The sequence below is a fragment of the Nesoenas mayeri genome (genome assembly GCF_963082525.1).
Source record: "Nesoenas mayeri genome assembly, chromosome: 1".
NCBI lineage: Eukaryota > Metazoa > Chordata > Aves > Columbiformes > Columbidae > Nesoenas > Nesoenas mayeri.
The window spans coordinates 96819094-96837269 of record NC_137541.1 but is presented as its reverse complement, the minus strand read 5'-3'; the positions used below and the strand labels follow the sequence as shown (position 1 = coordinate 96837269).

General features: G+C 40.6%; 2 protein-coding genes across 2 annotated transcripts in view; one reads left to right on the top strand and one right to left on the bottom strand.

The window, feature by feature from the left end:
- Positions 1–6404, top strand: part of PPP2R3B (protein phosphatase 2 regulatory subunit B''beta) — a gene marked incomplete at both ends in the record, with an annotated part of 51084 nt that extends 44680 nt beyond the window's left edge. Inside the window, 3 exons of the mRNA XM_080348905.1 lie at positions 780–898; positions 984–1090; positions 6260–6404. Coding sequence (XP_080205031.1) covers positions 780–898; positions 984–1090; positions 6260–6404 — 371 coding nt within the window. The remainder of the gene's footprint in view (positions 1–779; positions 899–983; positions 1091–6259) is intronic.
- Positions 6405–10996: 4592 nt separating this feature from the next.
- LOC308048248 (cohesin subunit SA-2-like) overlaps positions 10997–18176 on the bottom strand; it is a gene marked incomplete at both ends in the record, with an annotated part of 58237 nt that continues 51057 nt past the window's right edge. The window contains 5 exons of the mRNA XM_080357257.1: positions 10997–11120; positions 12145–12319; positions 13317–13507; positions 16694–16822; positions 16918–17072. Of these exons, the coding sequence (XP_080213383.1) occupies positions 10997–11120; positions 12145–12319; positions 13317–13507; positions 16694–16822; positions 16918–17072 (774 nt within the window). The remainder of the gene's footprint in view (positions 11121–12144; positions 12320–13316; positions 13508–16693; positions 16823–16917; positions 17073–18176) is intronic.

The following is an 18176-nucleotide window of genomic DNA, read 5'->3' as shown; positions in this document are numbered from 1 at the left end:
TCTTTGACTGGCCACAGAAGGCTGGCGGTATTTCAGGTGAATCTATAAAGCAGAGTTTTAAGGACAGACTTTCCTTGTATGTCTGGTGTCTTTCAGTCTTCCTGCAGAAGCTTAATATTGAACTTTGAAATAAGGTAACATTTCTGAGCAACCTGACAAATACTTCTAATACCTGACAGATCCACTGATCTGAGTCTTTGAAGTGTCACTTTATAAAATGTAAACAAAACACCTCTGAGCATCTGGCTTTCTTCTGAAGCAGTAAATATTGATCCAGCTGGACAAGTGTAGCAAACCAGTCCCTATGAAAAATTCATTTGTGTGGAGCACAGTCACACACTGTCATCTGTCACACGTTTTGTCACTTCAAGACTGGAGGAGAAAGGGCCAGAGGAGATTCCTGTTCGCTTCCCAAGCACTGCTTGGGAAGGAATGGCTAGCTCAGGGAGACTTCTACATCTTGAAGAAGCTTAGACAATTAGCTTAAATTATTTTTAATAGCTATGTGAGGCAGACTGCATGTCACTCTAATACATTGAAGGACACTAGGATGACAGCTAAAGCAAGTGACAAATCTGAAACATGAAAAAGTTTTGTCCATTGTGAAGGACACTTCTCTAGGTGTATACTTCATCTGTTCACTTCTCTCCCATTGTGTTGAGCATCAGCGACAAATGTTCTCAAGCATAATGATGACTTAACTTTTGAATAACATTCCTCCTTTTTGGAGAAAGGATAGTGTCAGTTCTAAACATCTCGTCTCATAATCTTCTTTATAGGAAAAATTACTCTGCATGATTTAAAGCGATGCAAGTTGACAGATGTGTTTTTTGATACTTTTTTCAATATTGAAAAATACCTTGACCATGAACAGAAGGATCAGTTTTCTATGTTGCGGGTGAGTATGAAGCTTTAAAAGTGTGTTTAGCTATGTGCTTAACAGTTAAAAATGTGGTTTTATAACTTGCAATGTGGTTGTTTAGGATGGTGAAGGTGAAAGCCAGGAGGTCTCTGACTGGGAGAGATATGCTGCTGAAGAGTATGATATCTTGGTAGCAGAAGAGGCAGCAGGTGACCAGTGGAATGACGGGTAAGAATGTAGCAGGAGGGCTGGTACAAATCCTCTCTACTAATCATCACCATCACTATCATCCTTGATGCTATTTCTGTAGAACATTGCTGTTTGCTATGTTTCATGGTATGCTCAATAAGGGAGGAAGAACCTTGCTTGTATCTTGCATTAAATATTCCTTGACAGTTTGTGATCACATTTGTTTTGTCAAAGAAGAGGTTCTACTTTGAATTTTGGAATTAAAACAAGATTTGAATAAGCTTCAACTCTAAACAAAATACAGCAATAATTTTTGTAGTTCATTGTTAAATGAATGAAGACCTTCATTAAGAGATTTGGAGGGGAAAAAAAACCTTGCTTCTGAACTCAGTTATATCAGCTTAGAAGTATTTTCTCATGGTCCTCTAACAGTAGATAAGATGGTAAATCTTACTGGTTCAAAATCACTCCTTTACTTTTGCTGTGTAGTTTCCAGAACCTCTTGGAATCCAAAGTCCCAAATTTGCCATTCATTGTTTCCCTTATTTAAAAAGATAAGGAAAACAAGTACAAATTTAACATGGTTTAGGTCTTAGGTTGATGAGACTGTCTAGAGAAAACGTATTTTCCTGCATCAATATTCCATTTTAAAGTGTCTCTGATTCTTACCAAGCATTTAGAGAATTACTAACTCGATATTTAAGAGACTGAGGGAAGAAGGTGCATCAACAAGTGAGACTGAGAGCCCAAGCTTGAGACAGAACTGACTAATATTTAGGAGCTTTGACGTACTGTTAAATCTGAACATTTAAAATCTTAACTAGAAGCACTTTCTCAATGTTTTCCACCTTTGTTTTAACCTTGTTTTCTCTCTCTTGTGCTGGTCTGTTTGTGTACTTCTGTTGCTGTAGTTCTGTCTACACCTTCCTGTTTTAAAATTCTGCTGCTGTTTTGACTTTCTAGAATTTGAGTGGTAACCCCATTTAGCCCATTTTCAGATACAAAATTGTGAAATTCAGATGGGTTTTGACTAAATTCGTCTCAAGGTTACCTGGGAGTTGATGGTTCAATGCAGATTTCCTGGATTGCATTAAGATCCTATTGTTCTATCTTGCAGCTCTTAAAGCCTTTTATATCTTTGCTGTGGAATTCCCTGAGAAAACAGTTATTTTGTCAGTTGGGATATACTGGGGGTTCAGAAGTATTCCACCTGGTCTGTGAAAGCTCATCCTCCAGCTAGATTGGCAAGGAAGGATTTCAGCTGGTCCTGTGGTCTGTCCTGAGACCTCATGCAGTGTCACCAGCAACTGACATGAGGCAAAATATCCTTTTGTCACCAGTAGTAAGGGACCTGGAAAGCAGGTTAACCCTGTGCCTCTGGTTAAAGGTTTGAAATTGCTGGACTGTAGTAGACTAGTGTAATTTTGTAAAGTTCTAAGATAATGTTTAGGCACAATTCCACTCGCAAGTGAAAAAGGGATATAAAGCAAGAACCTCAGGATACTTTTATTCCAATTCACTTATGAGTTCATTGACTGCAGCTGTTTCTCTGAGCTAGAAGTATCTCTGGTTATTGCTTAGACTAAATTGTTTTATTTTAATGTATTTCAGATCACTTCTTTTCCATTAAAAATTTATTCAAGGTGTACCTGAAACTGTGGTTCTGTGGCTTTACACAGAAAGTGGACAAAATAGAAACTAAAGTACAAAATGTCTTTAAAGTTAAACCTTTGGATTATATTTAATAATTTATCTTAAATTTTCACTCTCCAGTAAACTTCTAACAGGTCTTAGACACTTAGTTTTCTCAGGTACTGCCATGACATTTGTTCTCTCAGCAGCACAGGCACTCTCTTCTTTATATGTCCATGCAATTACAGCCTAAGTAATACAGACATTATTCTGGAACTTATGGTATGTAAAGCAGAATCCTAATAACCCTAGAACTTGGAAAAAATGCACTTTCACTGTGTAAATACACTCCTTAAGGAAAGCCAGCATGTTATTCTAAGAATATAGTGGATTGTGCTGCGATATGGAGAAGATGTATGATGCTAAAACATCCATTTTCTCATTACTTTCAAGCCTGGTGTTTGTGAACACAAGCATCGCTTTGGTTACAGGTTGCCTCTGCTTCTGCCATTAATAGATTTGTCATAGATCCTGTAGAAAAAAACCTGACAATTAAAGTACTGCATCCTGTGGAAGCACAGCCCAAAAAATCATGCATTTTATGAATGTAATGACTTTCTGTAACCTACTTGGGTTTGATGCATAAGCCGTAGCTTAACTGGTGGCCCTCCACACAGATGGATAAAAACATCCATCCAAGTGTTCCTCAAGTTTTGCTGCCTTCTTTCCTTGGAGTATAGGTTGTAATGCTCATTGTCTCTGTTAACTACCACTTAATAATTCGTCCAAGTATTTCAAGTATCATATACAAAAACCACATGTCAGATGTATTTGGATGGACTAAATAGAAACAAACAAGTATTCTGCTTCATTTTACTGGTTTCTGCCAACCCTTACATCAGAAGATTGTGAAGGCTGTTGCATTTAAACGGCTGAATTGAGGGTGTTTTTGTTTTTATAAGGAGCAAAGATTACCTTCCAAATTGTTTATCAAATAAGCAACTGAATCCTACTTGTGAGCAAATAGGGGAAGATCTAAAGAAAATCTATTCTGATCTGGCTCAGGGAGGCATTGACAAATCTCACTTAAAGTTTGAAGGCTTTCTGAAAGTGGAGGTCACCAAATGTGTCTTCAAAGCTTAATAATGAAGTAGGACTGTCTGAATAATTTTTTTCATACATGAGTCCTGAAAAACGAAGTTTATTTTCTACTGCTGAAGCTGAGAGAAACACAAGCCTACCTACTCAATATTTTCTTGCTGCTGTTAGGAGAGTTCAATGAACAAAAATATTTACAAAAATATAGTATGAGCATTTTTAGTTACTGGGTTGTACAAAAACCTTCCTTAAAATCATTTACTGTTCTTAAGGGGTTGTAAGGCCTGTCCAAACTGAAGTGACTGTTTAAAAAAATCATACTGGATTGTCAATTTTTTTTTTTAATTTGATTACCTCTGTGGTAAATATTTTCCTGACATTCCTATTAAAACGGTTGATCTGAAACTTGGGAGTACACAGAAATCTAGAAATAGGCTCATTTCTCTACATTCCCATGAGCTTCAGAAATGTGAGGAAGGGAAAAAAATGACTCTTTAGAGGTGTTGTAGCAGCATGTTTGTATTTTTTTCAAAAAACCTCCGTGCTGGGAGGTAGCGATAGACTTTCTAATACTGTGAGAAGTAACCGAAATAATTTCAGTGCCCAGATGTGTAAAGCTGGAAAAATGTTTCTAAATTTCCTTGACTTAAATATCTTGGAAATGTGTACAAGTGATATTTCATGAGGCCACCCAAGCTTTGCAAGAGAGTGAGATTTCCATTTGCTCCAGTAATGTTGAATAACAATCTTCTGAGTAGATGGGACCTTCAGATGGTATCTCAGATATCTTCCTGCTGGCCCCTCTCTTTAGCACTGTGCAATAAACAAATCCAAAAGGTGCATTCAAGATGACTGTTTGGATAAGGGAAAAAAAAAAGCCAACAAAAACACCTCACAAAGATGGAATTAACTGTGTAGAAGACTATAAATTACATATTTGTGAGACAAAACTGTTGTTAGGGCAGAATCTTTCTTCCAAATCCTTGTTTTCAAATGTGTAGCTCAGTAAAGTAACTCTTAGGATGGCTTTTGTTCCCTGTTCAGATCAGTGGTGAACTTGTGGGAGAAACCCAAGGTGTTCACTTCACTTCCTGAGCACTGATAGATGCTCACTCAGTTGAGGCTTTAATACCCTGAGAAGGATAAAGTAATTAAAAAAAAAAAATCAGGAACTGTTTTTACTCACTGTTTAATCTTTACCTGATGTTATCAAAGCGTCTTTATTTTGCTAGATTTCTGTTACTCAGAATGGTGCTGAAGCTGGCTTCAATTTTTTAATAGTTTATCTAAGAAGTGTGGCTTAATATGGTTAATATTTACCTATGAAGTGTTTCAATAGACTTGCATTCACAACTGAAAATGTTCTGCCTCCCATCTCTGCTACTCTGTTTTAGTGTTCATAGAAAATTCTTAGTATTTAACTCTTCTTTGCATTTATGACTTGGTCTGAAAGAACACTTCTCCCAATCACCACATAATGCCATTATAGTCCCATTTGAAGAACAGGTGCTGCAGGTTCTAAAGCTCGTTTCTTGCCTGGTCTTGTAAAGCAGATGGAAATGATCCTGTGCTGGGATGAGGTTCAGTAGCACTTGGAAAGATGTGCAAGAAACAGAATCAGCTGCACCCAGGAAATGGTCAGTTCTTTAATCTGACATCATAAATCTCTACAGAGATTTGTTTAATTTTTTTCAATGGCTGTCAATGAGAGATTGATCTCACCTAAATGGTGCTGAAGCAGATATTCTTTAAATCATAGAATAGTTTGGGTTGGAAGGGACATTCAAAGGCCATCCAGTCCAACCCCTGCACTGAGCAGGGACATCTTCAACTAGATCAGGTTGCTCAGAGCCCCGTCCAGCCTGGCCTGGGATGGGGCATCTACCACCTTCACTGACCACCAACCTTCACTGACTTGAGTCAGTTAAACATCACATTTCATTCTCTGTCTGTTCATTTTTATCAGCAGCAGGTGGTTATCAGTAATTTCATGTTAAACAACTGCCTTTTGCTTTCCATCATCTGCTTTAAATAAAGAGTTGGTTGCTATCACTTCCTGTGCTCTGTCCATTTTAATGATAGTATTCTTTCTCTCTTGTTGTATCTACTACAGGTGTAGCTTGTTCTACCTAATTCAGCATAATTTCAGCTTTCTTGAAAGGAATGGGAAGGGTTTCTGTCAAGCACTTGTTGTGCATTTGACCATTTCTAGCTTACAAGTAGTCCGCCAGAGCAGTATGTGCTTTGAATCCTTTCAGTAACGCTGTGTATCTCACTAAGTTCTGCATGTGATGGAAGAGTAAGCAAGCTTACATTTAAAGTGATTCTAACAGAAAGCTAGTGCTGCTTCAGCATATGTGTTTACTATAAAATATTGGAAATTATGTTCTTCCTGCAGGAGTCTTGTTAGTGCTCTAACATTTAGGCACTTCCCAACATAGCTAGACTATTGCATTTTCTCTCTTTGCCTGCCCATAGGTATGAAGCAGAACTGAATCCTGTAGACCATCAGAAGGCCAGTGTCCTAAAGTATCAAATGGAAAAAAGACCATTTTTTGAAATGCCTTCCCATCTGGCTGGTGTAGACTTGGATGAATATGACTACGAAGAGGACTTTGAGTAGCGGGTACTTTCAGTCAGCACTTGCAGAAGAGGAGGGACAGTCTGCAGCAGGTCTGCTACACACCTGTACATTTCAGTGGTTTTGGTTCCAGGAGGTCAGCTTAGTTTTGTGCTAAAAATATTTAATCACTACACTACCTTTTAAATAAAAGAAGCGCATTTGTATGGAATGATGAAACTTTTTGTATTTATTCAATAGTCTATAGTTTGTAAAATAGATTAAAATATTTATTTACAGATGTTGCATAATTCCTTTTTGGAAGAATAACAATATTTGACTTTAGAGAACAGTAATCTATTGCTTTTAAGAGAACTCTATAATTCTCTCTAAGTCGATGTGTGGTGCACTGACCATCTCCATCCCATACGTGAACAGCTGTTCCTGTCCTGCTATGGGAGGTAAGGAGGCAATTTCTGTATACCTGGCTTCTGATGCTTTTATGCTCATAGACAGAGCAAGGGTGTTTATGCCTTGGCAAGGAAAAGACACCACTGTAAGTGCACGATTCTGTGCCCACTTACAGACAGAGTTCCATCTGACAGGCCGGGCGTATTAGTGCACAAGGAAAGTGAACGCCTGAGACAAGTTGCTTCTCTTCTCTATGTAGTCCTTGTTTGCCCCCATTTTAATTTTGCTTGCCCGTTTAAACTTCAGTCTTTTCATCAGTGTTCATTATAAAAAGATTGAAGTCTGGCTTAGTGTTCATACTTGATCCAAAATGAGTGTGTTAATTCATGTAGAAGGAACCAATTTTTTTAAAAAAACTCCTTTGTATAAATGTTACTTGATCAGTGATGTGCACTAATTTGTTGTGGGCATTCAGTGCTTTTGTCTGTCCCCCCTTCAGTTGTTTGCTACTGACACATTCCATGGATATTCATCAGTGTCACAGCAGCTTCAAAGTGTTGCCTCACTCCTACTGTTAAACAGATTTTGTTGAGAGGAAAAAAAAATGTACAAAAAGATGTAAGTTATTTTTTTGGTTGCAGTGTAGATCTGTTAAAATGTTTTAAAATCATGTTTGTATTTTCAAATAAAGATTTTCATACATGTAATTTCTCAGTTCTCATTATTATGTACTGCATACAATTAACTTGTTACTGTTACAGAACCATTTCACACGTATGCAGTCTGGTTGGACAATTCCACCAAGCTGCATATTCAAAGCCATCAAGCTCCACCACGTTTCTCCTCACCCAAAAGACACTGTCACTGAACACCTGGATGTGGCACAGAAAAATCTGTTCCACTCAACCCTTCACACCATCTCAGGTAGATACTTACAAACCTGTGTATCTTAAGTAATGAAACTCATCACTAAGATCTGTTAGTGAACCTTAACCAAGGAACACTCAAAGGATTTTTCAAAATAAAACTGGAATAATCAACCCTGGTTTTAATGGAAACTCATCACATTTTATAGCGTTGGTCAGATACCTTGCACTACTTCCTGCTGGCTTGGCGTTTTTTTTCCAAACAGTAAAGAAATAAAGCAACTTTATGTTACGTTCTGTTCCCTTGGGTGCTGGAGGAAAGGACCAACTGGCTTTCTGGAAGATGATTCTGAATGCCCATTGCTGCTCAAGGGGTGGGGACTTTTCCCTACCTCTAAACCTGCAGCTGGAACCCCCCTTCTTAAAAAAGGGGTTTGTAAATGGGCACATAAAGCCAAGGGCTTTCTCATCACACAGGGATGTTTCTCCATTAAATATACAGCCACAGTGGCGGGTAGATCCCTTCTGCAAAACCTGTAGCTGTTGTTGCCACTGTGTGTTTAATGAAGTGCCTGTTAAATCCCCCTCCCTGTTACTTTTGATAACAGACTCTCTTTTTTCCTAAAGGCTTTGAACAGCTGTAGGACAGTAAATCATTGGTGTTACTGTGGAAGTGACTTTTCTTACAATACATGAACTAGAAAGATTACTGCACCTTCCCCCAGCAGGGTAATTCTCAGCCCTAGTCCTTCATTACAAGGATGAAAGCATAGAATCATGGCATGTCCTGAACTGGAAGGGACCAAATCCTGTCCCTGCATGTAACAACCCCACAGTTCACACCATGTGTCTGAGGACATTGTCCAGTCTCTTCTTGAACACTGTGGGGCTTGGGGCAGTGACACCTCCCTGGGGAGCCTGTTCCAGTGCTCTACCACCCTCTGGGGGAAGAACCTTTTCCTGATGCATCTCCATGTGATGCCATCCCAGGTGTGTTTTCTTTGTCCAAGTCCAGCTGTACTCTGCCTACCTGGTAAGCATTTAGGCCTAGATCTACAAATCTAGGTGGATGAGGGAAACATCACAGTCCAGGGAAGTCACAGAACTGAGAACAAGTTGATCTGGCTGATAATCAGCATTATTTAGGGGAGTGCTGCCCTTCTCCTTGTATCAGCCTATTGCCTGCTTAACTACGCAACATGAAACACAATGGTTTTACTATTGGCACTTCAGGATACCCAATACTGAGAGACGTTTATGGCTTTCGCTTCCACATTCATGGGAGCTCACTGCTAGCTCTGTTTAGTAACACGGCAAACTAGAAGGCCAATAGCACTGCTGCTCTGCTTTCACCAGACCTGGTGTGGGAAGAACACTTGCACTTTCAGCACTAACGGACAGCAATGACTATGTAGTTTAATTTTACGCACTTACAATTAGAAAAAAAATATTAAAAAATTAAAGCTTGATGACAGGATTAGTGCAGTGTACAATTCTATGGAGCAGTGACAAAAGGTCAGTGAACACAGCCAGCATTCCCCAGCCTCCTGCCTCTCAAACACCCTCATTTGAAAATTCTTAATGGAAAAACTACTTTTGAAGGGCCATGTTTACAATCTATTCACATCATTGTCTTTTCAGGCTTTGTATTTTTCAGAGTAAATACTACATGATATATAAGGAGTTTCTTCCAGAGGAAAACAGTCAACTGGTCCACTCTTTCTTTGTTGCTTAGAAGCCTTGATACAAGTCTCCTGCAAGCATGTCCTGATCCTCACAGACCACTAACCACATCTCTGTCAGCACTGGAATTTAGAAATACTTCCAGAGTATTTGATCCAGGTTTTCCATCTTACAGGCAGGAAATGGTGCTGCCAAGTCAAGGAAACGTGTAGATTCCCATCTTACCTCAAATGATGGGTGATATATCCAACAGAACACTGACCCCTATTTCAGTAACCGTGTCTCAGCTAGTTTGCAGACTCTTTGACTCAGTATTTGTCAGTACCCCGATTCCAGTCCTTAGAGGCTGGGAACTGTTCCAAGGCAGCACTGAGGACCAGGATGCAGCAGAGTAATGATGTTCACAATGCCCACAACCTGAGGAGCACAACAGCCAAATCAGTAACACCACGAACAGCAATGTGGAGAAATCAACTGCTGTGCTGGTACGCAGCTGGTTCTGGGTGGGTGCCTATGGGCAGAGATTTGACTTCTTCCATATCTCCTGCTGCCTTGGCTGATGCCATCGCAACCCCTTTTTCAGGTAAACAATTTGCAGAAAAAAACAGCAGTATCGTCCTCACTTCCATGTGTCTTCTCAGCTTCTTAACTGTCCTTCACCAGGAAAAAAAAAAAAGACGACTACATCAGTCTCATACTATCAAGAAAACATCAACAGTACATGAGGAATCAGAATAAAAGTGTAGCCTTCAAATGTTTAGCAGCTTGACTGCACCTGGCTCTCGATTTAGCTTCCACAAAAGGAAAGAAGCCTTTCTATACCACAAAGAACTCAAAAGGCACTACAGGAAAAGGTCACATACTAGCGAAGTAGTGCACTTCCTGTATGGCTTTCATCTTGGTCCACAGATTTAAACTATTTTATTATCCATCCATCCATCCATCCATCCATCCATCCATCCATCTTCAATAGGAGCTACTCCAAGCATATGGTCCAAATAGTCTACATTTTAAAAGGCATATGACTGGAAGAAAAGGTAGAAGTCCTTTTTTCCTTCTAGTCTTCTTTAATGAACCCCAAGCACCACTCAGATATGAAAATAAACCATTTGTTCACCTTCGCTGGCTACCACCCCAAGCCCACAGTGTTCACGTGCTTTCCTTCAAATCCCCAGCTGGTTTGGGGACAATTTAATCTCTCCAACAGCCCTCACTGGAAAACAGCAAGAAACAAGGGACAATCCAGTGAGAGCCCTGGGCTGACCAGTGATCAGACACATCCTGAGTCTTTCCACCTAAAGAGCACAATGCAAACTCCGTTTTTGAAGGAGACGTTCCCTGCAGGCTTTGCAGCAGTGCCATCTCTGCAATGGGTCAGTAACGTGAAGCAACCGCAGCAAATGGTTCTTACTCAAGGAGCTTCACGGTATAGGGAAAAAAGGAAACTGGATCCTCCTCAGAATGCACCCCAGCTGGTGTTCAGTGTACCTGAGGATGTCTAGATCCTACAATGAGGATTGCCTTAAAAATGCAGATTAAGCTGAAGAAGGAGACTACAGCAGCAGCTGGGAAGGGAAGAGGGGAGAAGCCCTTTTCTCAGCCTGGAAGGGGCCACGAAAGAGCAGCTGCTTTAATGCTAGGTGGGTACTCATGAGATTTTGAACTCACATTCATCCACCTCCACTACAGCTGTCCTCAGAGCCAAAAAACATAAGATGGAATTACCTGGTCTGCACCAACAACGTCGACATCAACATCTTCAACTGCGTCTTCTACTTGATCCTCCTTGGAGACATCTTCTGTCTTAATCTCATCTTTGCTGGAAATTAAACAAACAAACAAACAAACAAACAACAAACTAAGTCATGAGAAACTTCGTAACTGAGGTTGCACCTTGCACAAATGTGCTTAAAGCAGAGCAGTTCACGTATTCAGATCTGCTGCAGAAACGATAGCCATGCAATGTAACCCAAAATTTCTGGCCCAGTATTTCCCAGGTATGAAAGAGGTTATGCTCTGAGGAATTTCCAACAAAGCAGTTCAGAAATAAAACATTCATTTAAACAGGGGCTGGATCTGTAATCATGTACATGTTTAATAAATTTTTGTTCTATATTACATGTATTCACTAGGTCCATTCAACAAGTGTCCCAAATCCTAGAAAAGTATACATTGTGCTGGGATTTGCATTTCATCTTTTAACTTATCAATATGGGAAATAGAACATGACACCTCAATAAATGAACAGTATTAAAGGAAAATATTCCAACTGAGCACTTTAAGTGCTTTACAGAGCTCAAAAGTAGAGCCCAGCCTCCCTATTTCTGCAACACTTCTTACACCCAAGTTCTGTGGGGTTTCACTCAGGTGTGTGTGCATGCTGCACACAGACACACACCTCTCTGGATGCAAGTCACCAGTTACACAGTACAAGAATCCTCTTTCATTTCCGGAGATGCAGAAAACACTCATCATCAGGCTGCAGCAAACAGCCAGGGAGTGACTGAGAGCACAGCCCTCTTATCAGGGCCAGAGACAAGAAATACGGGATGGAGAACCCTTCTCCTTCCTTGTCTTCTTTTCTGCACACTCGGTCTTAGTCCGAGAAAGTGCAAAAACCCTGTGACAGCGGGGGACAATCAGGCTAAAGCAGCAAATGCAGATATTGGACTAAGGAAACAAAAGAAACAACCTTTCTTTGGGACACAGAAAGACATGAGGGGCACACCCCCTGTGCACTTTGCCCATGGACGTATTAAAAAAAACAGCAGCAGAGGCGGATAGAGAGACCACAGCCATCAACACCAGGGCAAGCAAAGGAGCTTGTAACACAAAACTCTCACCAGTATGTTCTCCGCAGCCCTCCTGGACAAAGGAATGGCAAATGCTCCTGCAAGTGCACCTCTCGAGATTTTAGCCTCTTTCTGCTTTTCCCCGCTACAGAGGCCAGCTGGGCGGCGCACTGCAGGTCTGGAGCTTTGCTTGCTGCTTTGGTCTGGCTGGTTTCAGGCAAAGACCCTGTAACAGACAGTGAACAGGCTCGTTCTCCAGCCTCACTCACAAAGGTCTTGAGATGGACATTTCCAACAGGTCCCCCACAGCGCTGAAGCAATGGGGCCAAGCTCAAAGGGAGACTTGGAGCAAAGCATTCATTTATTGAAGGAACCAGCTAAAAAGCCACATCATAAAAGAAAGCATTTAACTTTGCCCACTGGTCATTTTTGCAACCTAGATTTATGATCTTGGCCCTGGTCCACAAGTGCTATCAGTACTGCTGAGCCTGTGTAACCCTCCAGAAAGGAGGGCCTTTGGGACACAAAGGAACAAGCTTTCTGAAGGTGAGTCAAAGATGAGAAATTAAAGGATGCTCTGGAAAAATTCCCTTTCTTTCACATACAACTGCACATGTCCACAGCACTTAGCATTTTTACTGGCAATTAGTTTCATTGTGGCTTTACTACATTTAACTAAGTCACGCCATATCAGTGCAGTGAACACCTCAATCCAGATTGCAAGTCCATGAGAGCTGTTAAAGCCTGGATCTAGCCCACCTAACTAGAACTATTTAAGTGAGGAGTATAATCCTATAGGCTCCCTAGAAATTCAACAGAAAGAAACACCCCAGGAGATGATTTGGCCCAGATCATCTGAATCACCTCCTGGACATACATCTCCTGTCTCAATTATCTACAGGGCCTAAAGCAACAAAACCCATAACTTAACAACTGAAAGCAACGAACCAAGTCTCAATGGCACAGACAAATGCCAGAGCTCAGTGCAGAGCAGAATTTGAGATTATCTGAATTCAGCTGATGCAAAGTCTCCAGATCAACCTTTCTGCTATTAAGTGATGAAGAGGCCTCTTAAAACAACAAAGCTGAAGGCAAAAGCCACAGTTCAAACTGGAAAGTCCACAACATCCAATGTGCTGTGGTACTGCTAAAGCAAAGCATGAAGTGCATTTTTGCTGGGACAAAGCAAATACAGCTGGTCCAGAATAGGCAAGTTATCATACCATTGGACAATTTCCTTTTAAAAGAAGATGTCTTGGATGTGCCCACAGGGGACCACTCTCCTGGACTGCCGAGGACAGAGCTCTCCTCATCTTCATTTGCCAGTAAAGAGTTTCTGTAGAAAACCAACGGCTGCCAGTCGTCTCCTCTGCAAGGCAGTGGTTCTGCTATATACCTTTGTAAGTAAGCGTACCTGGAGAAAACCAAGAGCAAGCATAAGAAAATTCAGCATCTTTCCCCTCAATATCTAGGGAAGCTATTGCTAGAAAGTTATTTTCCCTTTACTCTCCAAAGGTGCAGACAGTCGCTGCTGCCACGAGCAGCCTGGACGGAGCAGAACTCTGTGAGGATGAGCCCCTTCTCCCAGGGGCCCTTTTCTGCCTCATGGGCTGCAACACAAAGGAGATCCCAGGCAAGAGATGTTCCTTGTGATTCAATAGCACAGCAGGTCTGGTAATGGAGTATTTATGCCATGAGTGCCTCTTTTGTCAACATTTTTAAAAAGAACAGCCAATAAACCCACTTTTCTACAATATCATCTCAAAATCAATCCAGTTCTCCCATGTTCCAAATAAAACGTCAAGTGTCTGCAAGGAGGAGCTCACAGCTCTGCAGTTGTGGCAACACAGAGGATGTGGGAAATGTTGGTTCCAATCCCTGTTCTGCCTGATTCAACCCAGAGACTTGAATCCCAGGTGAAGCCATCGCCTTCTCTGGAGCTCAGGGGTCTCCTTCAAACATTCTTTTCAAAAAGCAAGAAGTTTCTGACAAAGTCTTTCTGACCCATTCCTACTTCGTAACAATAACGAAAGAAAGCTGAAGTCTGACTTGGGATTAGAAACTGGATATTCACTCTATTTCAGCTGCAGCTCATCACTCTAAAATCAAGCCCAGTGTTGTTAAAACAGACCCCATCTCAGCAAATACCAGAAGTGACAGTTTTAACGCCAGCCTGTACACTACATTATTCTTGCTTTGATTAGGAGTGTGGCCTGGAAAATATCAGACATTTAATTTGCTTTGCAAACAAGAAAACCAGTGCTGGGAAGAGGTTAGGGTAAGCACCAACTCTGAAACAATTAGAGTCACGGACTCTGGGCGCCCCAGGGATCAAGAAACCCTGGTAATGGGATTTGTTGGTTTCGAACAAGACCGTATTGTAGCTATTGCTTTAGGGTCTAATCCAACTGCTATCAGTGTCAATGGAAAGACTCCTACTGATTCAGGAATCAGGCTCCCTCGTGCTGCTTGTCGTTCAATAATTCATTTCTCGTGTGCGTTTTGTGGCACGGAGCAATTGACAAGTCAGATATTTTACAGCTACAGGCTGGGTAATTAGAGGGGAGGAGGTTAAAATCCATAGACTTTGATGGTGTTGAAATATACTCCTTTCTAACAAAGGCCCATATTCTATATCTCATCTGTTACAGGTACATTCACATATGTTAACATACAGACCTGGACATCAATCCTATGATTAATAATAAAAATGAAAATAACCAGATGCTTATTTCTAAATGTTCACGTTGACCTAAAACATTCCATCCAGTAATTTATGATGGAGCTAAACCTAAATATTTCTAAGAGGAAATATAATCTCCAGCCCCTGCAAGGCATCTTAGGCCTCCCAGAATAGAAACTGTTACTCTAGAAACATGGTCTGAATGTAGTTGCGGATAAACTTGCAATTTCCCCCCTTGTGAATTTTATTGTTTCCCATTTGTTCCCAGCAGCAGTGGGAGGGTCCAAAGCAGTTAAGAACTGAAGTCAAAGAGCCCTGCTCTATTTCCCACAAAAGTTTTCAATGAATAAACCTACCTGAATGTATCTAATGCAATCAGAAATACACTTCTGGAATACATCTACTGGTCAAAAAGTTAAATACAGCCCCAGGAAAAAAATCATCAGGATTTAGCTTTAAATCTGCCTACATTAATCATGAAATATTTTCCCCCTGTTTAATTAAAAAATAGTCCTGGGAGGTAAATTAAATGACAGAGTTTTTCAAGGATGGATTAACAGGAATCTACTTATTGCACAAGTGTCATCAAATACATGATAACAGCTCTTTAAAATCCAGATAACATGGACAGAGTTGTACAGAAACTGCACAAAACCAATTCTAGTCATAGATCTCAAATGCAAGAACAGAAATGGAAGTTATGACAACCCATAGATTATCCACTTTAGATTTACCAGGGGTTGTAATCAGCATATGTCAAATATTTTTCTTGTGTATTTTGCATTTTGGATTTGAATCCATTTTTTCAATACATTATACAAGCAACTGGCAATCATCAATAAACTGTGTTTGCCATGTAAGGTAACAGGAAAGTAGACATTTTACCACTCTTGATCCATGGAGGTTAACCTCCAATCTAAGACAAAGTGGCACAAGTGCAAACGAGTTACACAGAGCTCAGCAATACGTAGTTGTTGGGGTTTTTTTCCATTTCTGCTGACTGCTTCTCTAAAGTGTAACTTTTCCTGTCAAGTTCCAGAGTGATTTGTTCAGAACTTCAAAAATGCAGATGCGAATTAATGTTTCATCTTACATTCCCATGTCTTCATATATGCTCTCAGGAAGATGTAAATACCTGCTATGTATTTTGCAATAGTTGTTACAGTATCTGTAAATAGAAGACTGAAGTGCAGCGATCCGGATCCAAAATAAGCAGCAAATAGAAGGAAGGTCAAATAGAAGGAAAAAAATTACTCCCTTCCCAAAAAAATGACTGGAGTTGATGCAGATGACGAAGGAAGAAAGAGACATAAAGATACATCTTTCTGTTCAGATACATAATATCCCATGACGCTAAAATAAGGCTATCATTCCTACCTTATTAAATGTAAATATTTAAACCAATGTAAATTACAGGGGCCCAACTGGATCAGGGTATATTCCCCCATAAACAGTAAATTATTGAACTTAAATATCCCCATTATGAATATTGTCATGTATATTTCTATTCCAGATATATTCCATGGAACTCAGGTAATTCAGACCTGAAGCTTCGGAATTAGATCATTACAAAATAATGATCCAGGCATTACCTTTTCCTTGAGCTTTTCAGTTCACTTTTCTGCTCAGAAAAGCATTCCTGGCACTCCACTAGCCAGTTAAATTACAAATCTCTTCCACCAAGTTAATGTTGTCTTTCCCGTAGAAGAATTGCCACATGTGGCCACAACTACGTCTAAAAAAGATCTAGAAGGCATACTGCACATACAATCTGAAATGACTACTACTACAAAATTCTACAAGTGTCTCAAACTAACAGCCTCAGGGGCAGATTAATTTCAAAAGTCTTCTGAAAAGCCCTTGAGCAACTTCTGCAACACTGAAGGTCAAGTGTCCCAGTACATGAACTTAACTTACACGAGTCTTTTGTCAGGCTTTAGCAGCTTGTTGGAAAATTCACTGATGATTAACAGAAAGCTCAAGTTAGGAGGTAAGCATTTTCCATCTACTCCAGCAGCTCCTTGAAAAGCAAATTCAATCCCTTCCCTATTGGAAGAAAAAACAGAGAGAGGTGAGAGTAATAAAACAGACAACTGACCAAAGCAATGACCATGGACAAAGTGATGCTACACGGCACATACTTGTGTATCATAGCCACGGATTCTCTAGATTTCACCTGGTCCCAGCCAAATGTTAGTGAAAAGCGACGAGCGAGTTCTTTAATATTTGTGAAGGAAGGAGAGGAGAAGTCCACGTCGCTACTTCTGTCTTGGCTTTCTGCATGTGCCTGAAACAGCTACAAAAGAAGTCTCCGATAAGCAATCATATGTAATCCTACGGGCAAACAAAGCACTGGCAGGACGCAGAGATGTGCACAGCAAGCAACAGCGAGCTTACGCGGACAGAAGCCTTACAAAAGAGCAGGTAAGCCCATGACTGGAACAACAAGAAGGAAATTACAAGAAGGACACTGTTGTGCTTAACAGTGAGGCATGAATTATAAATAAATAAATATGGGTGTACACAGAAAACCGATTCCTGAAGGTGTTGCTTTCACTGAGCCCAGCTCCTGTTGGGACTTGTGAATCAAGCTCCAGAGGCCTAATTTGCCTGAGAGGCTTTCAGAATATCAGAATGCAGACAAAGTTTGGCAGCAGCATAGTCCAATTTCTGAGAGTGAGACTGGGTCAAAAGTAAGTCTCAAGCCAAATTAACTATGTTTGGGGTTGTTTTCCTGACAGAACATGGAGGTAGCGTATTCCCTTCAACCTGTTAACTTTCAAGGTCAAGCAAAGGCCAAAAAGGGCCTGTTGTCTATGTGATACCTAAACACAAACTCCTGACCATGTCAGCAGAATATATGCAGCCAAATGCTGCTCGGCCTCATCTAAGCTCATATTTCAGTGGCTGGTTCACAGATCTAAGCCCCTGGCAATGCCTGTGAAATAAGCAAAGCTCACGTATCAGTGCCCCCCAGGAGGAGCCCACTCTGTGGCTCACGGCAGGACTTCAAGCTGGAAGCAGCTCTGGGCATTGGCAGCGCTGGCAAAAGCAGCTGCTAAAATAGCTTAACTGGCCTCATCAGCCAGCAGCTGCAACTCCAGCAACTGAGACCCTTCAGAAGAGCTGCCGCACGCTTGCTTTCAGAAAAAAAGTACTGAAGATACTGGGGATTAGAGCTGGTCAGCCACAGACGCGTTTGTGCTTCATCTAATTCAAAGGGAACTGGGGCTGTCTGTAAAACACAGGATAATATCCTTAACCTTTGTTAAGAGACACCTACCATGTCCCAAGAAACACTCTGTAGTCTCCGATGAATCCTAACACTATGCATTTGAAGATTAAATACAAGACAAAAAAAAGTGCGCAAAATTGCATTTTTAAAAAGATGTGATGATTT